Genomic DNA, 15,600 nt, shown 5'->3' with positions numbered 1-15,600 from the left:
ATTTAACTTATTGCAATTTTTCATTTTGACTTCTCTAAACTAAGATTGGTCATTTTTGTTTTAATATTAAATAGACATTTAAAAGCGTGACAACTTTTTGATAGACTATCTTGCAAAATTTGGTTTCCAGATATCTTGAACTTCTAAACTACTAAAGTAAACTCTGAAGTGGAAAGATATTATTAAATCTTCCTTAAGAACTGTGCTTTTTAGGCAAGGAGACCTAGTAGGAAGAAAAACTCAAGTCAGTAGAAACTGAAGAGAAATTTCCACAAAAGAGCTATTGTAGGACAATAAATACTAGAAAGTTAGAGACATATGATAATGGTTGATTTCATTAACACTTCTCTTCATGTGAGAAAGTTGCAGCACAGAAACGTTATCCAAATATATACAGCTAGCTAGGAATAGAGAACTAATGTCATATGAGTTTAGGGTTTTTGATCCTGCACAAGTTGAGATATCTCGTTTGACATGCATTTCTATTGTGGTGTCTACTGAGTACAAGGACATCTCACAGCGTGAAAAATTACTGCTATCAAGTACTGCAATGAGTTCCTAGACTGCAGGTCAATTTGGAAGAGCATTCTTTAAGGCCTCCATATCTTAAGCATCAAAAACTCTGAACACATTAGGACAGATTCTTTCTATTGGAAAACGAGCATTTGTTTTAAGAGGTTTTATAATGTGGTTCTTTTAGTGAAAATATTTCCAATTTTGTAGACTCCAGAAGCAGCCTAGAATTTTCAGATTTGATCATAAGATTAGATTTGATTCTTTTATTCTAGTCAAAATTGTCCTGTAGACATCATTGCTTTTGTTTGTGTTTAATCTAATTCAGAACTAAACATTTATAGGGACAAAGCCATTCAAGTGGGTGTGACCTAGTATTATAAGTATTTAGGAGCATTGATTAACAAGCATTATTAGGATGAAAATAATAAATCTGTAAAATACATAGGACAATGATAAATAGAATAGAACAGAAAGCAAAGCACAATACACACAAAAGCAAGATGAATCACATAGTACTTGCAGGTTTTTGTTTGTTTGTAAAAGTGCAGAATTTTGAGTCAAAAGAAACCTGCTCATGTTACTTACTTATATTGGGACCTCCAGCCAGCCTTTCATGAATTCCACAGGCTTCAGCTTTTCCATCCACAGAATAGAAATAATTATGATGGCCCCTGCTGAGGTAGAAAGGAAATAATAGATTTGGAAAAATTAAAATACAGTGACAGGTTCCCCCTGCAACATACGTAAAGAAGCTCAGGAGACAAAGAACCAAGAACTTAAGAGTTCTTGTCTCTGAGAAAGAACAGTTTACTTACTTTTATTCTAAGTATACTCTAGAGAAACTTGTAATGCACTTCAGGAAGCCTCATGCATATGTGTAGTTTGTTTTCAGGTGTTCCCATGATGGTACTGTTTCCACAGTTTTCAGTAGTTTGGAATTGAATATAGACTTGCTACAAATCACCTAACACTGAAATCCACTTAAAAATATATAGGAACAGTTTTTTAATCAGACAGTTTTAAAATGCATACTCTGTGAAGGAAGTCTGTGTCTTACAGAAGATGAAAATGACTTGTGTTTTTTTTTCCCTAAATGATGACCTAATTAAGCATAGTGCATATATTAAAATGCTTCATTAGTATTTTATCTACAGGAGTGATTAGAGTAAAAATTTTAATTATATGGTTAAGAACCGAGACTTAGTCTTTCTAAGCCAGGAGGCTACACTTTTTTTAGAAAAGGCCAGACAGTAAATATATTAGGGTTTGTGGACCATACGGTCTCTGTCACAACTAGTCAACTTTGCCACTGAAGCATGAAGGCAGTCTTTGACAGCATATAAATAAAAATACATGGCTGAGTTCCAATAAAACTTTATTTTCAAAAACAGATAGTGGGCCATGAACTAGAGTTTTCCAACCACTTTTACATGGCATTACTGAATGTGAAAAATATTTCTTAATTTTTTTTTCCATTTGTGTTTGTAAAAAAGAAAAACTGCACAATGTAGATTATAAACAGTTTCTAATAAAGTCAAAATGATTGTTATGTCAAAACTAGAAATGGAAGAATACAGGCCTATTGTCTCATGAAGTGACTGTCGAGGTGAGATTGCTTCTTTCACTACAGGAGAAAAATTCTTAGAATTAAAGTCTTGAAGCAAAGAAAGAACTGGTATGCTTGAATTAAGTGACAGTGTGATAATGTGTAGAGATATATTTTATTTCATTTTGTGCTAATGTTTAATGAAAAATATGTTAACATTAGTAAAGTCACAGCTTTATTTTAATTTCAGGTATGAACCCCAATCTAAAATAGACTATTTCCATTGAATCATACATTTTAAATGTCATACCTATTCTTGTATTTCAGAGAGAAAATGAAAAATATTCTAGTAATTTAATACTCATAAATTTGGTTAATAATTCATTTTTTCCTTAAATTCTTTTTCCTTTGTACTAGTCATTTCTGAGGACAAGTCTTTCAAATTTCTTACATATTATCTCCTAAATTTTTAAAATTGTACTTTCAAATTATTCTTTGTTTTCAAGCCAGAAATTCAGATCCAATAGGTAAATTATTTTTGAAATTTAAATTTTTACATAATTTTTTTTGAGAAGGATGAGTGAATTATCTTGGAAACTCATGCAAAAATTTGGGGACTCCAAAATTCCCCCGATTTACTATTATCATAAAATATATTGGTGTTTAGCTGTTTGGCTGAATTGTTGCTTATAATTATGAAGAGTTGAAAATTCTCTATGCCTATCAAGAGTTAGAGGAAGAAAAAAATTATAAAAATGTTGTACCATTCAATTTCACCTTGAATTCCTTCTATTTTTTCTCTTAGTAAAAATTGGAATGCACTGATTATACAGGTGATGACTTGAAAGGCTGATGCAAAATCAGATGAGAAACTGATCTCATTGATCATTTTTTTATTTGTAAAATGTAATCTATTAAGTAAATAATTAATTTTATCTTCTGATTAAGAATTTAATATTTTGAGGAACAAGACTGATGAATTGTGTTTCCAAATCATCAGATTCATAGTTTTTAATTTTAGTGTATTATGAAAAAATAAATATGAAATGGATAATAGACATACAGTTTCATTCACCTTTTAGTTATTTGGAAATTTTACATGATGATTGACTAAATGTAATAGTTTAAATTTCTTTTGTACTTTAAAAGGTAAGTGTTCAGAAGTGCCTATTTTGACAATTTATAGGACTATAATAATGGTAAGTAATGATACGGTTATGCCCACTGCATGCATTAGAGTATTTGATAAAAAATGGACATTATTACCTTTTTATGTTATCAGCTAAAGGAAAAAATCTAGTTATTGGAGATATATATGTATACACACACATATATATATATAATGTTCAGCATATTAAAATCATTTAACATGAAAGTATAGAAAGGTAAAAGAGCAGATTCTTTCAAAGAGCCATCTTATTATTAAGGTGATGACAGTACTAGTTTTGCTTAGTATGTAACAGTAATTTTTAAAAATGTTTCAAGGCAAGTTACATTAATTTCTCATTAACTTATTTCTGAAATCATTGTTTTTCTCTATTTCTCAGAGAGGCACTACAGCAACTGACTGGTCTGGCAGTCTCTGGCAAGGGCTATTGTTTTACAATTAAGTGGGCATATGATGGGCAACTCTATGAAAGTCTATTAGCTGTAGTTTGTCTGTTTAAAAGAAAATGTGGACAGTAACACTACTGTGTCTCCTACGGCAATCGAGAAGAATGAATAATAAATATAAATAATACTGTTTTGTAGATCCTAATATAGGACAGCAGCCTCCAAGTCTCCTAGCACAGAATGTTTATAATAACTCCGTTTACATGCATTTAGATTCAGTGCAGTATAGTTTCAAAGCATGTCTATAGCATGCCTATTACTTAAAAGAATTAGTCTAATAACTGGTTTGGATCTAAATAATTTAATTTGTAAAAATTTTGCTTACTAGCAAGTTTCTTAAAATTAATAAAATATTTTTTAAAAATGTATCTTGCAGAAGACTCAGCATTCATAGTAATAATAAATAAGATAATGTGTCACCAATGGGTCTCTCTTCATTTTCTTTCTTTCTCTTCGTATGTCGAGAATTCTAGAAGTTCAGACTTGTCATGAATTTTCATTGGCTACATTTCATCTTTGAGTTTTTAGCCTTAGAGGCACAATTGCAAGGAATCCAGTTTTAGATATTTCCTTCAGTGGAAAACTCCTTTAGTATTCTTAATAAAGATGGGAAAAGAGCACGATAGGAAGAGAATCTCCTAAGACAAAATGTGTGGTTGAGAGATAGCAAAACAAAACAAAACAAAACAAACAGAAGAAGAAATAAACTCCAAACTCCCCCTCCGTCACTACCACCCCTGGAAGAAAAGAAAAAGAGCTTAGTCATTGGATAGGATTCAGATGGAGAAGCTGACCTCACTGAAGAGAATGGATTAATCAGAGAAGTTGAAATTAGGAAGAACCAGAAAGTAATTTTGGACATTTATCTGACAACATCAACTCATTTAAATCTTTACAGATTTTTTTGGAGGGAGGGAGAGGAAGGGAAGGCTTAATAAGTAACGCTATGCCATTGCCAGTGAGAGCATATTTAGCATTCAGTGGCACCTCGGTGTCCTCTGGGCTCCAAGCTTCAGCAAATAGATAGAAAATATGCACTATTCTCTATTTTTTGTGCTTTTATAGATAACAAATAGCACTTACCTTTTATCTCAATTTTCTTCTTTCTTGTCAAAGATGATTTTCTTCAAGATTCATAAATTACATAATTAAATTCTGGCTCAGAAATTATTATTAAAGTTATCAGTGTCATTTATAAAAGAGTTAACATTTGCAAGAAGTTTTAATGTACAGCCAGATCACTTTTAAAAATCATTTAAGTCATCCTAATTGAGAGTAGACTTAAAACTTTTGCTTAAAGATGTAGCTGTTCTTGTCCTCCCATTTTAAGTTTAAAGTAATGGTAGTCGTTGCTAAATGTGGTAAGAATTTATCATGCTTTCATTATGCTTTTAGTAACAAAACACAAATGTCGACCACACTATACTTGTATAAAAAGTATTATTTTGAAAATCGCTGATAAATACAGTTATTGTCATACTTCATGCACTTTAAAAATTCCAGAGCCATAGGAGCTGTCAGATAACTTTATAAGTGGTGGCTTAAAATGCCGTTGCCTACTTCAGCAATGTAGAAAGAACCACACCATTTATTCTGTAGAAGGCAAAGCTATCAGAAGCAGTGTCGGTATGAAAAGGCTTAACGTGAATTATTCACCTCTTAACACTCCCTCGTGTTTAGTCTGCTGTAAAGAGAATGCTTGTTATCAATGTGAAAAGCTGTGACTTTGAATTAAAGGAAAAGTTCAACTTGTTTTGTTTCATTTTCAACCCAATGGCACCAATATATGCGATCAACCTAATTCAAAGGAATTTTTAAGAGTCCACATTCCTGTACCCCAGGATTAAGGAAACATTGATCATCTAAGTGTAACTGAAGTTAAATGACATGATTTAAAATCATGACTGCACATCTAAGCCCAAAATTAGTTGTGAGAGTAAGTTGATCATTTAATGATGACTTCAAAGAGTTAAAGACTATTTCCTTTTTTCTTCAATAATTCTATTCTAGATCAGATACCTCCAGAATTAAAAGTTTCTTCACATTTGCATTACAGTCTTTGAGAGATCCTTCTTATATTTGATGTACCTGTCTTTATAGTATATTGCAAATTTACAAACACAATGTTGAGACGAATAATATAGAAAGCTTATACAAATAAACACATAAAAATAGATTTAATATTATATGTCATTATCGAGGCAAATGTTTCTAGAACTTGATGCAAAATGCTACATCTTTTGTTCCCGAATGTCTAATCTGCTGTCAATCTTATTCAGTGTTTTTTTTTTATTTCAAACATTGTAGTTTTCAATTTCAGAAATTCCATCTGAGTTTTATATATATATAGATATCTATATCTATATCTATATCTATATCTAATCTATCTATATATATTCTACTTCTCTCCTTCAGTCCCAAGGTTAAGATGACACAAGGGAGGTACTTAGGGTTCAAAATTTAAGGAGGCATTTGTTCTCGAGAGTTACACTTTTATACTTCTGGTTATATTTTTAATATTTCTAATAGATTTTCTAGATCCTTATTGGTTATTTTCATTATCTTTTTCATTCCTGGATCTGTTTTTATCAATTGATTTTTCTTCCAGATAAGAGTTCAATTTTCATGGTTGATTGTATGCCTTGTAATTCCTGATTGTATCTCAGAAACTTAATTTTACACTGTTGAATGCTGGGTTTTTAAATATTACTTATGATCTGAGCTAAATGTATGTTGTGGAATGAATCTACCCATTGGGTCTCTGTCCCAAAGGTGTCCTCTTTGGTGAAGAAACTGACATAGAAAGGCAAAAGGGTATTAAGAATGCCAGCAGTTTATAAATCACTGCCTCCAATGTTTTTACACTAGTGCTTCTGGAAATGCCAGAGCTGTTTGGTTTGTCAAAATTGTTCTCTCCTTGGAAAATTTCCTGACTGTCCTTTGACGCTGTAATGGGAAATACAATACTAACAAATTAGTACCAAGTTATTGTGTATATATTTATCACAGAGATTGCATTGATCACATTTTGAATTCTAGCAAAATTTATTTAAATAGTACCTATGATGGTGAAAACTAACCATAGAATCCAGTTTCCTAATGCTTACATTATTCTATCTTCCTTTTGTAGACGTACATTTGGGGACTAGTATTCTCATATTTTTTTCATAGAAATTCATCGGAAGCAATACTCAAAATGATAAGGGTTTTATTTTTCTCATCCCACAGTTGTCTCATTTTCTAGAAATCCAAGTATTGTTTTAAAATTTACCAGGCTGTCATCCAGTTATGATTTCATGATCATTACTATGCTGCATTTGGATTCTTAAAAAATTAAAAAGTTATAACAGGAATTATATCATATAAGTAAGAATTTTTCCTATATTATCTCATATAAAACATAAAACTACACATTTTTAGGTAGTATTATTCTAAGTTTACCTCAAAGTTGTAAAATTGTTTTGACAAAATTTTACATATAATTAGGTACATCTTAGATGTTAATCGTTTCATATTGAATGTCTTTTGAGGCTTTACAAATATACACTATTCAATTACTTCCAAATGCACAATAAATTTTATGAAGTATTTTCTAAATTTAAAAACTCACCATTTCTCCGGATTGTTTCTGGTTCTTCATGATATAGTCATGTTTGCTTCCTGCAGTGAAAGGAAGAGCTACTCCTTTGTAATAAATGCAGTGTGAAAACTTTATTTAAATAAAGTATTATTTTATGGCTGGGTAAATAAGACCTGCGTGCAAGGAAAACCCTTGAAAGAAATGAAAATTGAGCTAAATAATTCATATTTGAGGTGCTTGTCTTATAGAGCTGTTGCTTGAGTTTGCTAGTGTGGCTAAATAGATCTTTATATCTTTAATCCATTTGTAGTCTGTCCAGATGAATATAGGATTTCTACATATGTTTTAAAAGTTGGCTAAGTATAATTTTAAAAGAGAAAGTTCAGAAACACCGTTTATTGAGAATCTTTAATGAAAGAGCTTGTAATTTTTAGAATTCTCTGTGAGACAGATGGATCCTCAGCATATGTGAAATGCAGATGATCACCTTAGATATATTTTTGGAATTACCTTTTATTACCATTCAGTAAAATGAATCTTTTTTTGAGTGTAGAGTTCTATGTGTTTTACTCATGTATAGTTCTATGAAACTACCATCACAATCAGAATACTAAATAATTGCATAACCCAAAAAAGCATCCTCACACTATATTTCATGCTATAGTCACATTAACACCAGGCAACAGCTGAACTTTTTTTTCTCATAATAGTATTTTTTTTTCTCTTTTTTCTTAGAAGTCTAATAAGTAAATCACACAGTATGCAATTTTTTGAGACTGGCTTTTTTCACCCAACATAATGCTTTTGAAATTTATCCAAGTTGTTTCATCAATAGTTTATTTTTTTTATTGCTAACTAGTTTTTCATTATATATTAGTACAATCTATCTATTTAACAGTTAAAAGGTATCTAGGCTGATTCCAGTTTTGGCAAAGAGAATTTCTATAAATATTCATGTATAAATCTTTGCATGAGCATAGTTTTCATTTTTTTAAAGTAAATACCCAATCATTGGGTTAATTACAGTCTTTTTCCCCACTACAGATCACACTTTCAGTGTCATGTCTAAGAACTCTGCCTAATATCAGGTCACAAAGATTTTCTGCTAGGTTTTCTTTCAAAGTTTTATAGTTTTATGCTTTACATTTAGATCTATGATCTATTTTGAGATTTTATTTATTTGTTTGTTTGTTTGTTTATTGCCTTTTCATAAAGTGGGAGATATAAATTGAAGTTCATTTCTTTTGAATTATCTATTAAATTGCCTTTTGCAACTCTGTCAGAAATCAGGTGGCCATATATGAGTGTTCTACTTCTGGATAGTGTTGTCTGCTCCATTGATCAATGTGTCTTTTCTACCAACGATACTACTCTGTCTTAGTGTTGCTTCTAGTAACTCTTAAAATAGGGTAGTCCAATTCTTTCATCTTTATTCTTCTTTTTAAAAACTGTTTTGGCTATTCTAGTTCCTTTGTTTTTCCATACAAATTTTATAGTCCTCTTGTCGATATCTACAGAAAATTGTGCTAGGTGTATGAATAGAACTATGTTACAGGTATAGATTATTTGAGGAGCAATGACATCTTTACCCTGTTAAGACATACAATCCATAAACACAATATATTTTCTCTATCTGTGTAGGTTTTTTTAATTTGTTTCTTTCATTGTTGAAATGTTCAGCATGCTGATTCTATACTTATATTTTTAAAAATATTTATTTGCTAAGTTTGATTTTTAGGGAGCTATTATAAATGCATTGCTTTTGAAATTTCCATCTCCAAAGTTTATTATTAGAATACAGAAATGTAATTGATTTTTATGTGAGACCTTGAATATGGCAACTTTGCTAACCTTATTAGTTTTAAGAAGTTTTGTTTATTTATTTTGATTCCTTCTTATTTTCTTCATTAAATAATATCTCTGAATAAAATAACATTGTAAACTGTTTTCCTTCCTTTCCAATTTGTGTGTACTTTATTCATTTTTCTTGCTTTATTGAACTTATTAGGACTTTTAGTACAATGATTAGTACAGTGGTGAAAACTTCCAGTCTTTCACTAGTAAGTATTATATTAGTCATACTTTTTTATTTTGGTAGATGCCGTTTATATAGTTGAGGAAGTTTCTTTCTATTTCTATTTTGCTGACAATTTTATCATTAATAGATGTCGAATTTCTCAAATGCTGGTTATAACTTTAAAATTTCTATTTTTACTATTTTTATAGTTTAAAAGATCTATTTGCCATTTTTTACTGTCCATTTTCAGTTCAACTTCTTTAGGCACATGTAAGTAGCCATATCTAATTAATCTACTTCTAGAAATAAAAAGCTTTCCTAATTTTGGCCAACATGATTCAGTTTTAGTAGGCGCTTTCTTTTAGTCTTTCCCAGAGACATTCATTTTTATAATCATTAGTTTTTTTTCATAGTTCTAAAAGGATGAGCAAGTTATAGAAGACATATCCTAGGAATAGTTTACTATTTACTACTGCTGATAAAAATTCTGACTTTTGAGTGTAATTTGTAAATAGACTACCATTTGCTGAGTGCTGTTAGGGAAATGCATAAAGACAAATAATCAAAGAAACCATTCATATTCACTTTGTGGGGTTGCTGGATAACTCATTTATTTCTTTTATTTTTCTGTACAAAGGAAAGGCTATCTAAATTTTCATTATTATCATCAAACGAAATAACAAGAAACAAAAAATCAAAATAGAAGGGCACACTGAGTTTTATAAGTGTAGATCTGCTCTGTTATGAGCAAATAATCACTTACCAAAACTCCAAAACTTTTCTCTTTTTATTCCTGACTTTGAAATAGATTAAAAAGATATCTATAATGTCTACTTCAGATCTTTTCTGTAACTACCCACCAATTCAGGGTACACACTTTTATAATAAACAAATTATATATTTTAAAAGTAATTGTTAAAACTCACTGTGTTCAAGCTGAATTTGAGAGGAAAATGTTCTAGTGATTAGTTTGTATGGAAAAGGATAAAGTTTTCAGGAGTTATAAATATTCGTATTTAATTATTCTGCTGAGACGTGAAAAGCTACAAGTGGCTGACCTCAAATTTTACTTTCTTCCTAGACTTAAAAGTTAAGATTATAAATGTACTAGATAGAACTAAATTTTTAGAGTACAGTGTTGGAAAATACTTCTTAATTAAATGATGTTGTGATACACATGGCTATTTTTCTCTATTTTTCATTTTTCTATGCTAATACTGTAATTTTATATTCAGATTATTTTAAATGTGTTTTCTGACACCCTTGGAGCCTGGATAATAAAAATGTTATTTTCTGTATTAAAGCCACTGTGGTTTTTATAGTGAATTAGTTATATGTTTGTTAAAGCCAAATGGCTTTTTGTCACGGTAATTATAAACAGACACACAATCTCTCATATTCCTACCTATTTTAATGGATGAATGCAAGCATTATTAGTAAATATATGATACCTTACCCTTGATTAGGATGCACACTTTAAAATTATACTTTGTGAAATTCTATAATAATAAAACAATTTATATATTTTTTTGTGTTTTTCTTTTTTACTTCCCTCCAACCTTATTCCTCCTTCATGTATCTTTTTGTTTCTCTCTTCCTCCTCTCTCTCTATTTTTTCCTTGCCTTTCTCACTGCTGTTATTTTCATTCTCTGTCTTTCTCTTCAAAATCCCTTCTTTTCTAACTTCCTCTTGTTTTTCGATTTTCATCAAAATGATATTTGGTAGTAATACCATATCCCAATGTTCATCAAACACTGATACACATATACACACACAAGCTTATATACACACACACATATATAATTTAAAAACAGCTCTTTAATCAATGAGAAAAAATATTTTATTTTTTAAATTCTCTTGTGTTATTATAACTTCTCAGAACTTTAATAATATGCGAACATTTTTAGATACCGTCCCTATCAGAACAGGGAAAGACAAGTTTCTTCAGTGTTTCTCCCAGTGTCACACTGAACAGGGATCCACTTCCCACGAGGCTCCACCTTCTTAAGCTATTAAAATCGCAAGATTACTTTTAAGAGCACTTATATTTTCTAACTGGAGTTTCCTCTTCCACTTTACTTTTTACTCTCTCCTTACCACCCAAGATTGTATTTTTCTGCAGTATTCTAAGATACTCATACTTAGCTTTTGATTGACAGCAATAATGAGTTGGATACATGTGTTTGACCAATTCCAAAGATGAACTGGATTTTATTAAAGTGTGGAATTTCTAAGTAATTATAATTTTAAAAATGAGAAAAATTCTTTCGCAAACTTTTTTGCCTCCAGTGTTGGTTTCCACTATTATTTTTTTAATGATCAAGTTATTCTTTAAAAAGTGATAGTTTGTCATTTGGAAAATGAAAAATAAGGTGTTTCACAGAATCTAGAAACTAATAAAACATGTTATTCAAAAATGTCTGCTACTAACTACCAATGAAATCGGAGTAGGAATGAAAAATGAATCTATCCTTTTTACCTTCTTCTTTGCATTTATTTTGATAAAATTCATTTCAAAAACAACAAAAAAGGATTACAAATTAAGAAATTTGTAAGGGTTTTTTTCTGTCTCCAAACTTCTAACAGACAATGAAACTTAATATTTTAAGTTGTTACTCCTAACATGTTCCCCCCACCCCCAGTAATAGTTCAAAAAGCTAAATAATTTAAATTATTACATGGGAAGAAAAAAAAGTACCGATAGTTTAAATTAGTCTTATTTATAAGGAAAACACATATTGCGCTACATTAAGCCTTACCTTGGGCCCTCTGCTTCCTGAATTGCATGATCCTGTGTCACTGATCCTTGCATGCTGGATGATCTTGTAGGAACCCATAGCTGCTTCAGAGCACAATGGTGTAATATGAAGTGATGCAGAAAACAGGAGAACCTTTGTCACCGAGTCAGCTGCAAGAAGAAGTAATGTGTATGAATGTACAGTATAGGGAGATCTATGAAAGATCCAGTCTCTTTCTCCCAAAAGACTCTGTTCCATGATACAAGGAGAATTCAGTTCTTTTTGGCAGACCTCCATGTCAGTTTGGAAGCAGTAAAAACAGCCACAAAAAACAAGCCTGTTTTATGTGTCTTTACTCTCCATGTTTAAAGTAACATTTTATTTCTTTTTCTTTTACTTTGTTTTTAATAACCAGAAAGTAGTGTCCCTTTCAATTGTCCTGTTTGAGAACAATTTCCATAGTAGGGATATAGATGGGAATGGATTATAAAGATGAGTTCAACCATACGTACCATGCTCATATTTGTTATTGGTGAAATTTGAAGGCGAGGCCCTCTCATCTCTTAATTGAGGAGTGGATGACTTTAAAAAGATATTACATCAAGGAAGGCGTAGCATCCCAGCAGATGATGTAATTATGTTTAAAAATGAGTATTATTAAATAATTCACACTTTTAATATAAAGAAATTAGGTCATTTTTCCACTCCTCCCACAACTATTCAATCTTAATATCTAAATAATGAAACAACACAGTGCTATCCATCCTGGTTCTAACAGAGAATGCCACTTATGACAGGCTCATTGTTTACTTTAACAGGTAATTTGTGGACCGGAATCATTTAATTGTTCTGAGTACATAATTACATGTCAGCAATTTCCAATTTAATTAAAATGTACAAATCTGAAGATTAAGGGAATTTTTGAATTATTAATCATTTTTCCACTAGGAAATCTTGTTGCTCTGCAGGAGATTTGTCCAGTGTACAACTATACGTATTTTTTTCCTTCTCTTTCGCAGACAGACAATTTTCCCGCAGAGCCCAATTACATGGGCAGCAGGCAGCAGTTTGTTCAAAGGTAAGGCCTATTAAATAACTTTCTCAGCTTCTCCATTTGCATTCGTGTCAAAATTGCTTTGCAAGAGACTACACTTCAGATTCAAACTCGTAGAGACAACACTTTCTCTTTTTTTTCTTTATATGTATTTCAGTAGCTCCACGTTTAAAGACCCAGAAAGAGCCAGCCTGAGAGACAGTGGGCACGGGGACAGTGATCAGGCTGACAGTGACCAAGACACTAACAAAGGCTCCTGCTGTGACATGTCTGTTAGGGAGGCACTCAAGATGAAAACTACTTCAACTAAAAGCCAACCACTTGAACAAGGTGAGTGAAGCCTTCCAATGCTTACCAAGTATAAAGCTTAAGCAATCCTTATAAACCTATTAGTACTAGAGTTGCAATCTCTCACAGTGGAATGGGCCAATGATAATGTATCAAAAGAACCAAAAAATCCCAAGTTTGTCCCAGACAAAAAGCAACTGTTCAGTACCTCAGTAACAACAGAAAAAGGAAGGCTGTGGATATTAGTCTTTAATCTTCTTAAAATGAGAAATTAAGCAAAGTCATTAGATTTGTTTTTATCTTCATGAATGTGCCATAAATGTTCCTATTTTGCATTTTATTAACAAGGAAAAATAATATGGCATATATTAGCTAGGTATGCACATTTTAATATACTAAATTACAGGATTAAAATTGTAAATTCAGCACTTTTAGGTGAAATGAAAACTTGGTTGGAATTTTATAGTTCTTAATGGTGGTTTATTTTTAGTGTGAATTTTAGCTTTTAAGTAGTTTTTAAAGAGTCAAGTAACAGCTAAGCGAGAGTTTCCACTCTTTTTGTTTTAGTTTACTTAAATCTTCGTAAATATCAAATAATCATGAATTTGTTTACCCGGGTAGGGATAAAAAAGAGATACTTCTTAATAAATATGTATATTTTTTCCAAAAGTCTATTTTCAATTTATTCATTTATATGCCTTTTTATAATTTTGATGTTTTTGTTGTTTCAAACACAATGGAATATTTGCTAATGATTCACTCAAAGAGAATTAAACTACTTTTATTTCTAAGATTTAGAAACTATGAGTAGTTTTTGTGTGTCTAATTTAAAAAAATGAAAAAAACTATTATGAGAATTGGATTTCGGAATTACAGATGTATACTAGTTAATATGTTAACATTCAAAATATTAACAGTATTTAAATATATTTAATACTTATCGTCAGTTTTTTAATAAACTATATTTATACTAAGTGCACATAGCTGCTAAGTCATTTATTAATTGATGATTTATAGAAAGTAAATTTTTGCTTGTAGTGCAGTCCATCCTTTCACACATACTTTAGCGGATATAATGTTTACTAACTTTTTAAATCATGTTGAAATTTTAATACAAACATACACATGCAAACATATATTTAATAAAAAAATAAATAAATATATATACATATAAATATTTCTGCACTGAGTATAATTATGTTGGATTTATTTTAAGGTTGATCTTCCCAAAAACCTTCTTTTCTAAATAACAAGTGCCAGATAACTTTTTTGTTCCTGACTTTTACCAATGCAATATTGTTTTTTAAATTTTTTAAGCAAAAGCTATTTAAATATTTATCTAATATTCACAGATCCTGCAAATTTTAATGTTTACTTAAAGTGACTTACATGGTCTTGTGGGTTATGACTATGCAATATTATAATATATGAATCTTTTAGACACATTTTAAATAATAGGTTGTTGAATCTTGCTATGTGAATACACACCTTAAGATAGACCCATCTATCTGTATAACATATGGTGAGTAACAGATAATTTCTTGGCTACTATTTGTAAAGCTGCAGAGTAAGTAAAGAGTTTGTATTTATTGTCATTTTCATGAGAAACTTTGTTAATCAAAAACAAAAACCAATACACTGCTACTCACATTAATGCTATAATTCCTTTTCATCCATTAACTGAGCAGTGTATTTGATGGGAATGGAAGAGACCCCTCTAGAAAAAGAAAGTGATTTCGTTTATGTTTAAAAATATAATTTATCCTGAAAAGGTGTTTGTTTTTTTTTCTTAATTTTTGATTTCAAAAAGTAGTATCTTAGGAAGGTGTCTATTCTTGAAAAAACACATATTTGGCATATATTTCAATTAATATTACATCTAAAATATTGCTAATCTATGAGTGAGAATGCCAATAGAAATGTCTCTGGTAAAACAAGTAGTAGCCACACATTTTTATTAATAAACATGGAAAAGTTATGAATCTGAAAGCCACACTTCAGTAATCTATGAATTATGTGGAAGAGAGACTGACTTCTACTTTAAAACATGAATTTAAAGGGTTAGCTAAAATAGTATTTTATTTATTGATTAGATTCATTAATGCACTTATTTAATAAATATTTATCAAATGCTTTCAATATATAAGGAAAGTTAGATTCTTCGGGAATGTCAAAAATAGATTTGAGTTGGAGCCTGCCTTTAAGAAACTACAAGTAACAAGTAGAGATAAATTTCCGTTTCTATT

At 30.5% G+C, this 15,600-nt stretch overlaps 1 protein-coding gene across 5 annotated transcripts in view; it reads left to right on the top strand.

Moving 5' to 3' along the window:
• The window catches only part of PCDH17 (protocadherin 17), a 92,428-nt gene that overhangs the window by 21,514 nt on the left and 55,314 nt on the right, over positions 1-15,600 (top strand). For 4 of the 5 annotated variants that reach the window (XM_039877173.1, XM_039877171.1, XM_039877170.1 and 1 more), the window contains 2 exons: positions 13,032-13,090; positions 13,224-13,396. In XM_039877173.1, the coding sequence (XP_039733107.1) occupies positions 13,032-13,090; positions 13,224-13,396 (232 nt within the window). The remainder of the gene's footprint in view (positions 1-13,031; positions 13,091-13,223; positions 13,397-15,600) is intronic. The other variant, XM_039877172.1, reaches the window with a different exon arrangement.

This window comes from Pteropus medius, unplaced genomic scaffold, assembly GCF_902729225.1.
Source record: "Pteropus medius unplaced genomic scaffold, Ma_sr-lr_union100, whole genome shotgun sequence".
In the NCBI taxonomy this organism is placed as follows: domain Eukaryota; kingdom Metazoa; phylum Chordata; class Mammalia; order Chiroptera; family Pteropodidae; genus Pteropus; species Pteropus medius.
This window is presented reverse-complemented; position numbering and strand designations above follow the sequence as displayed.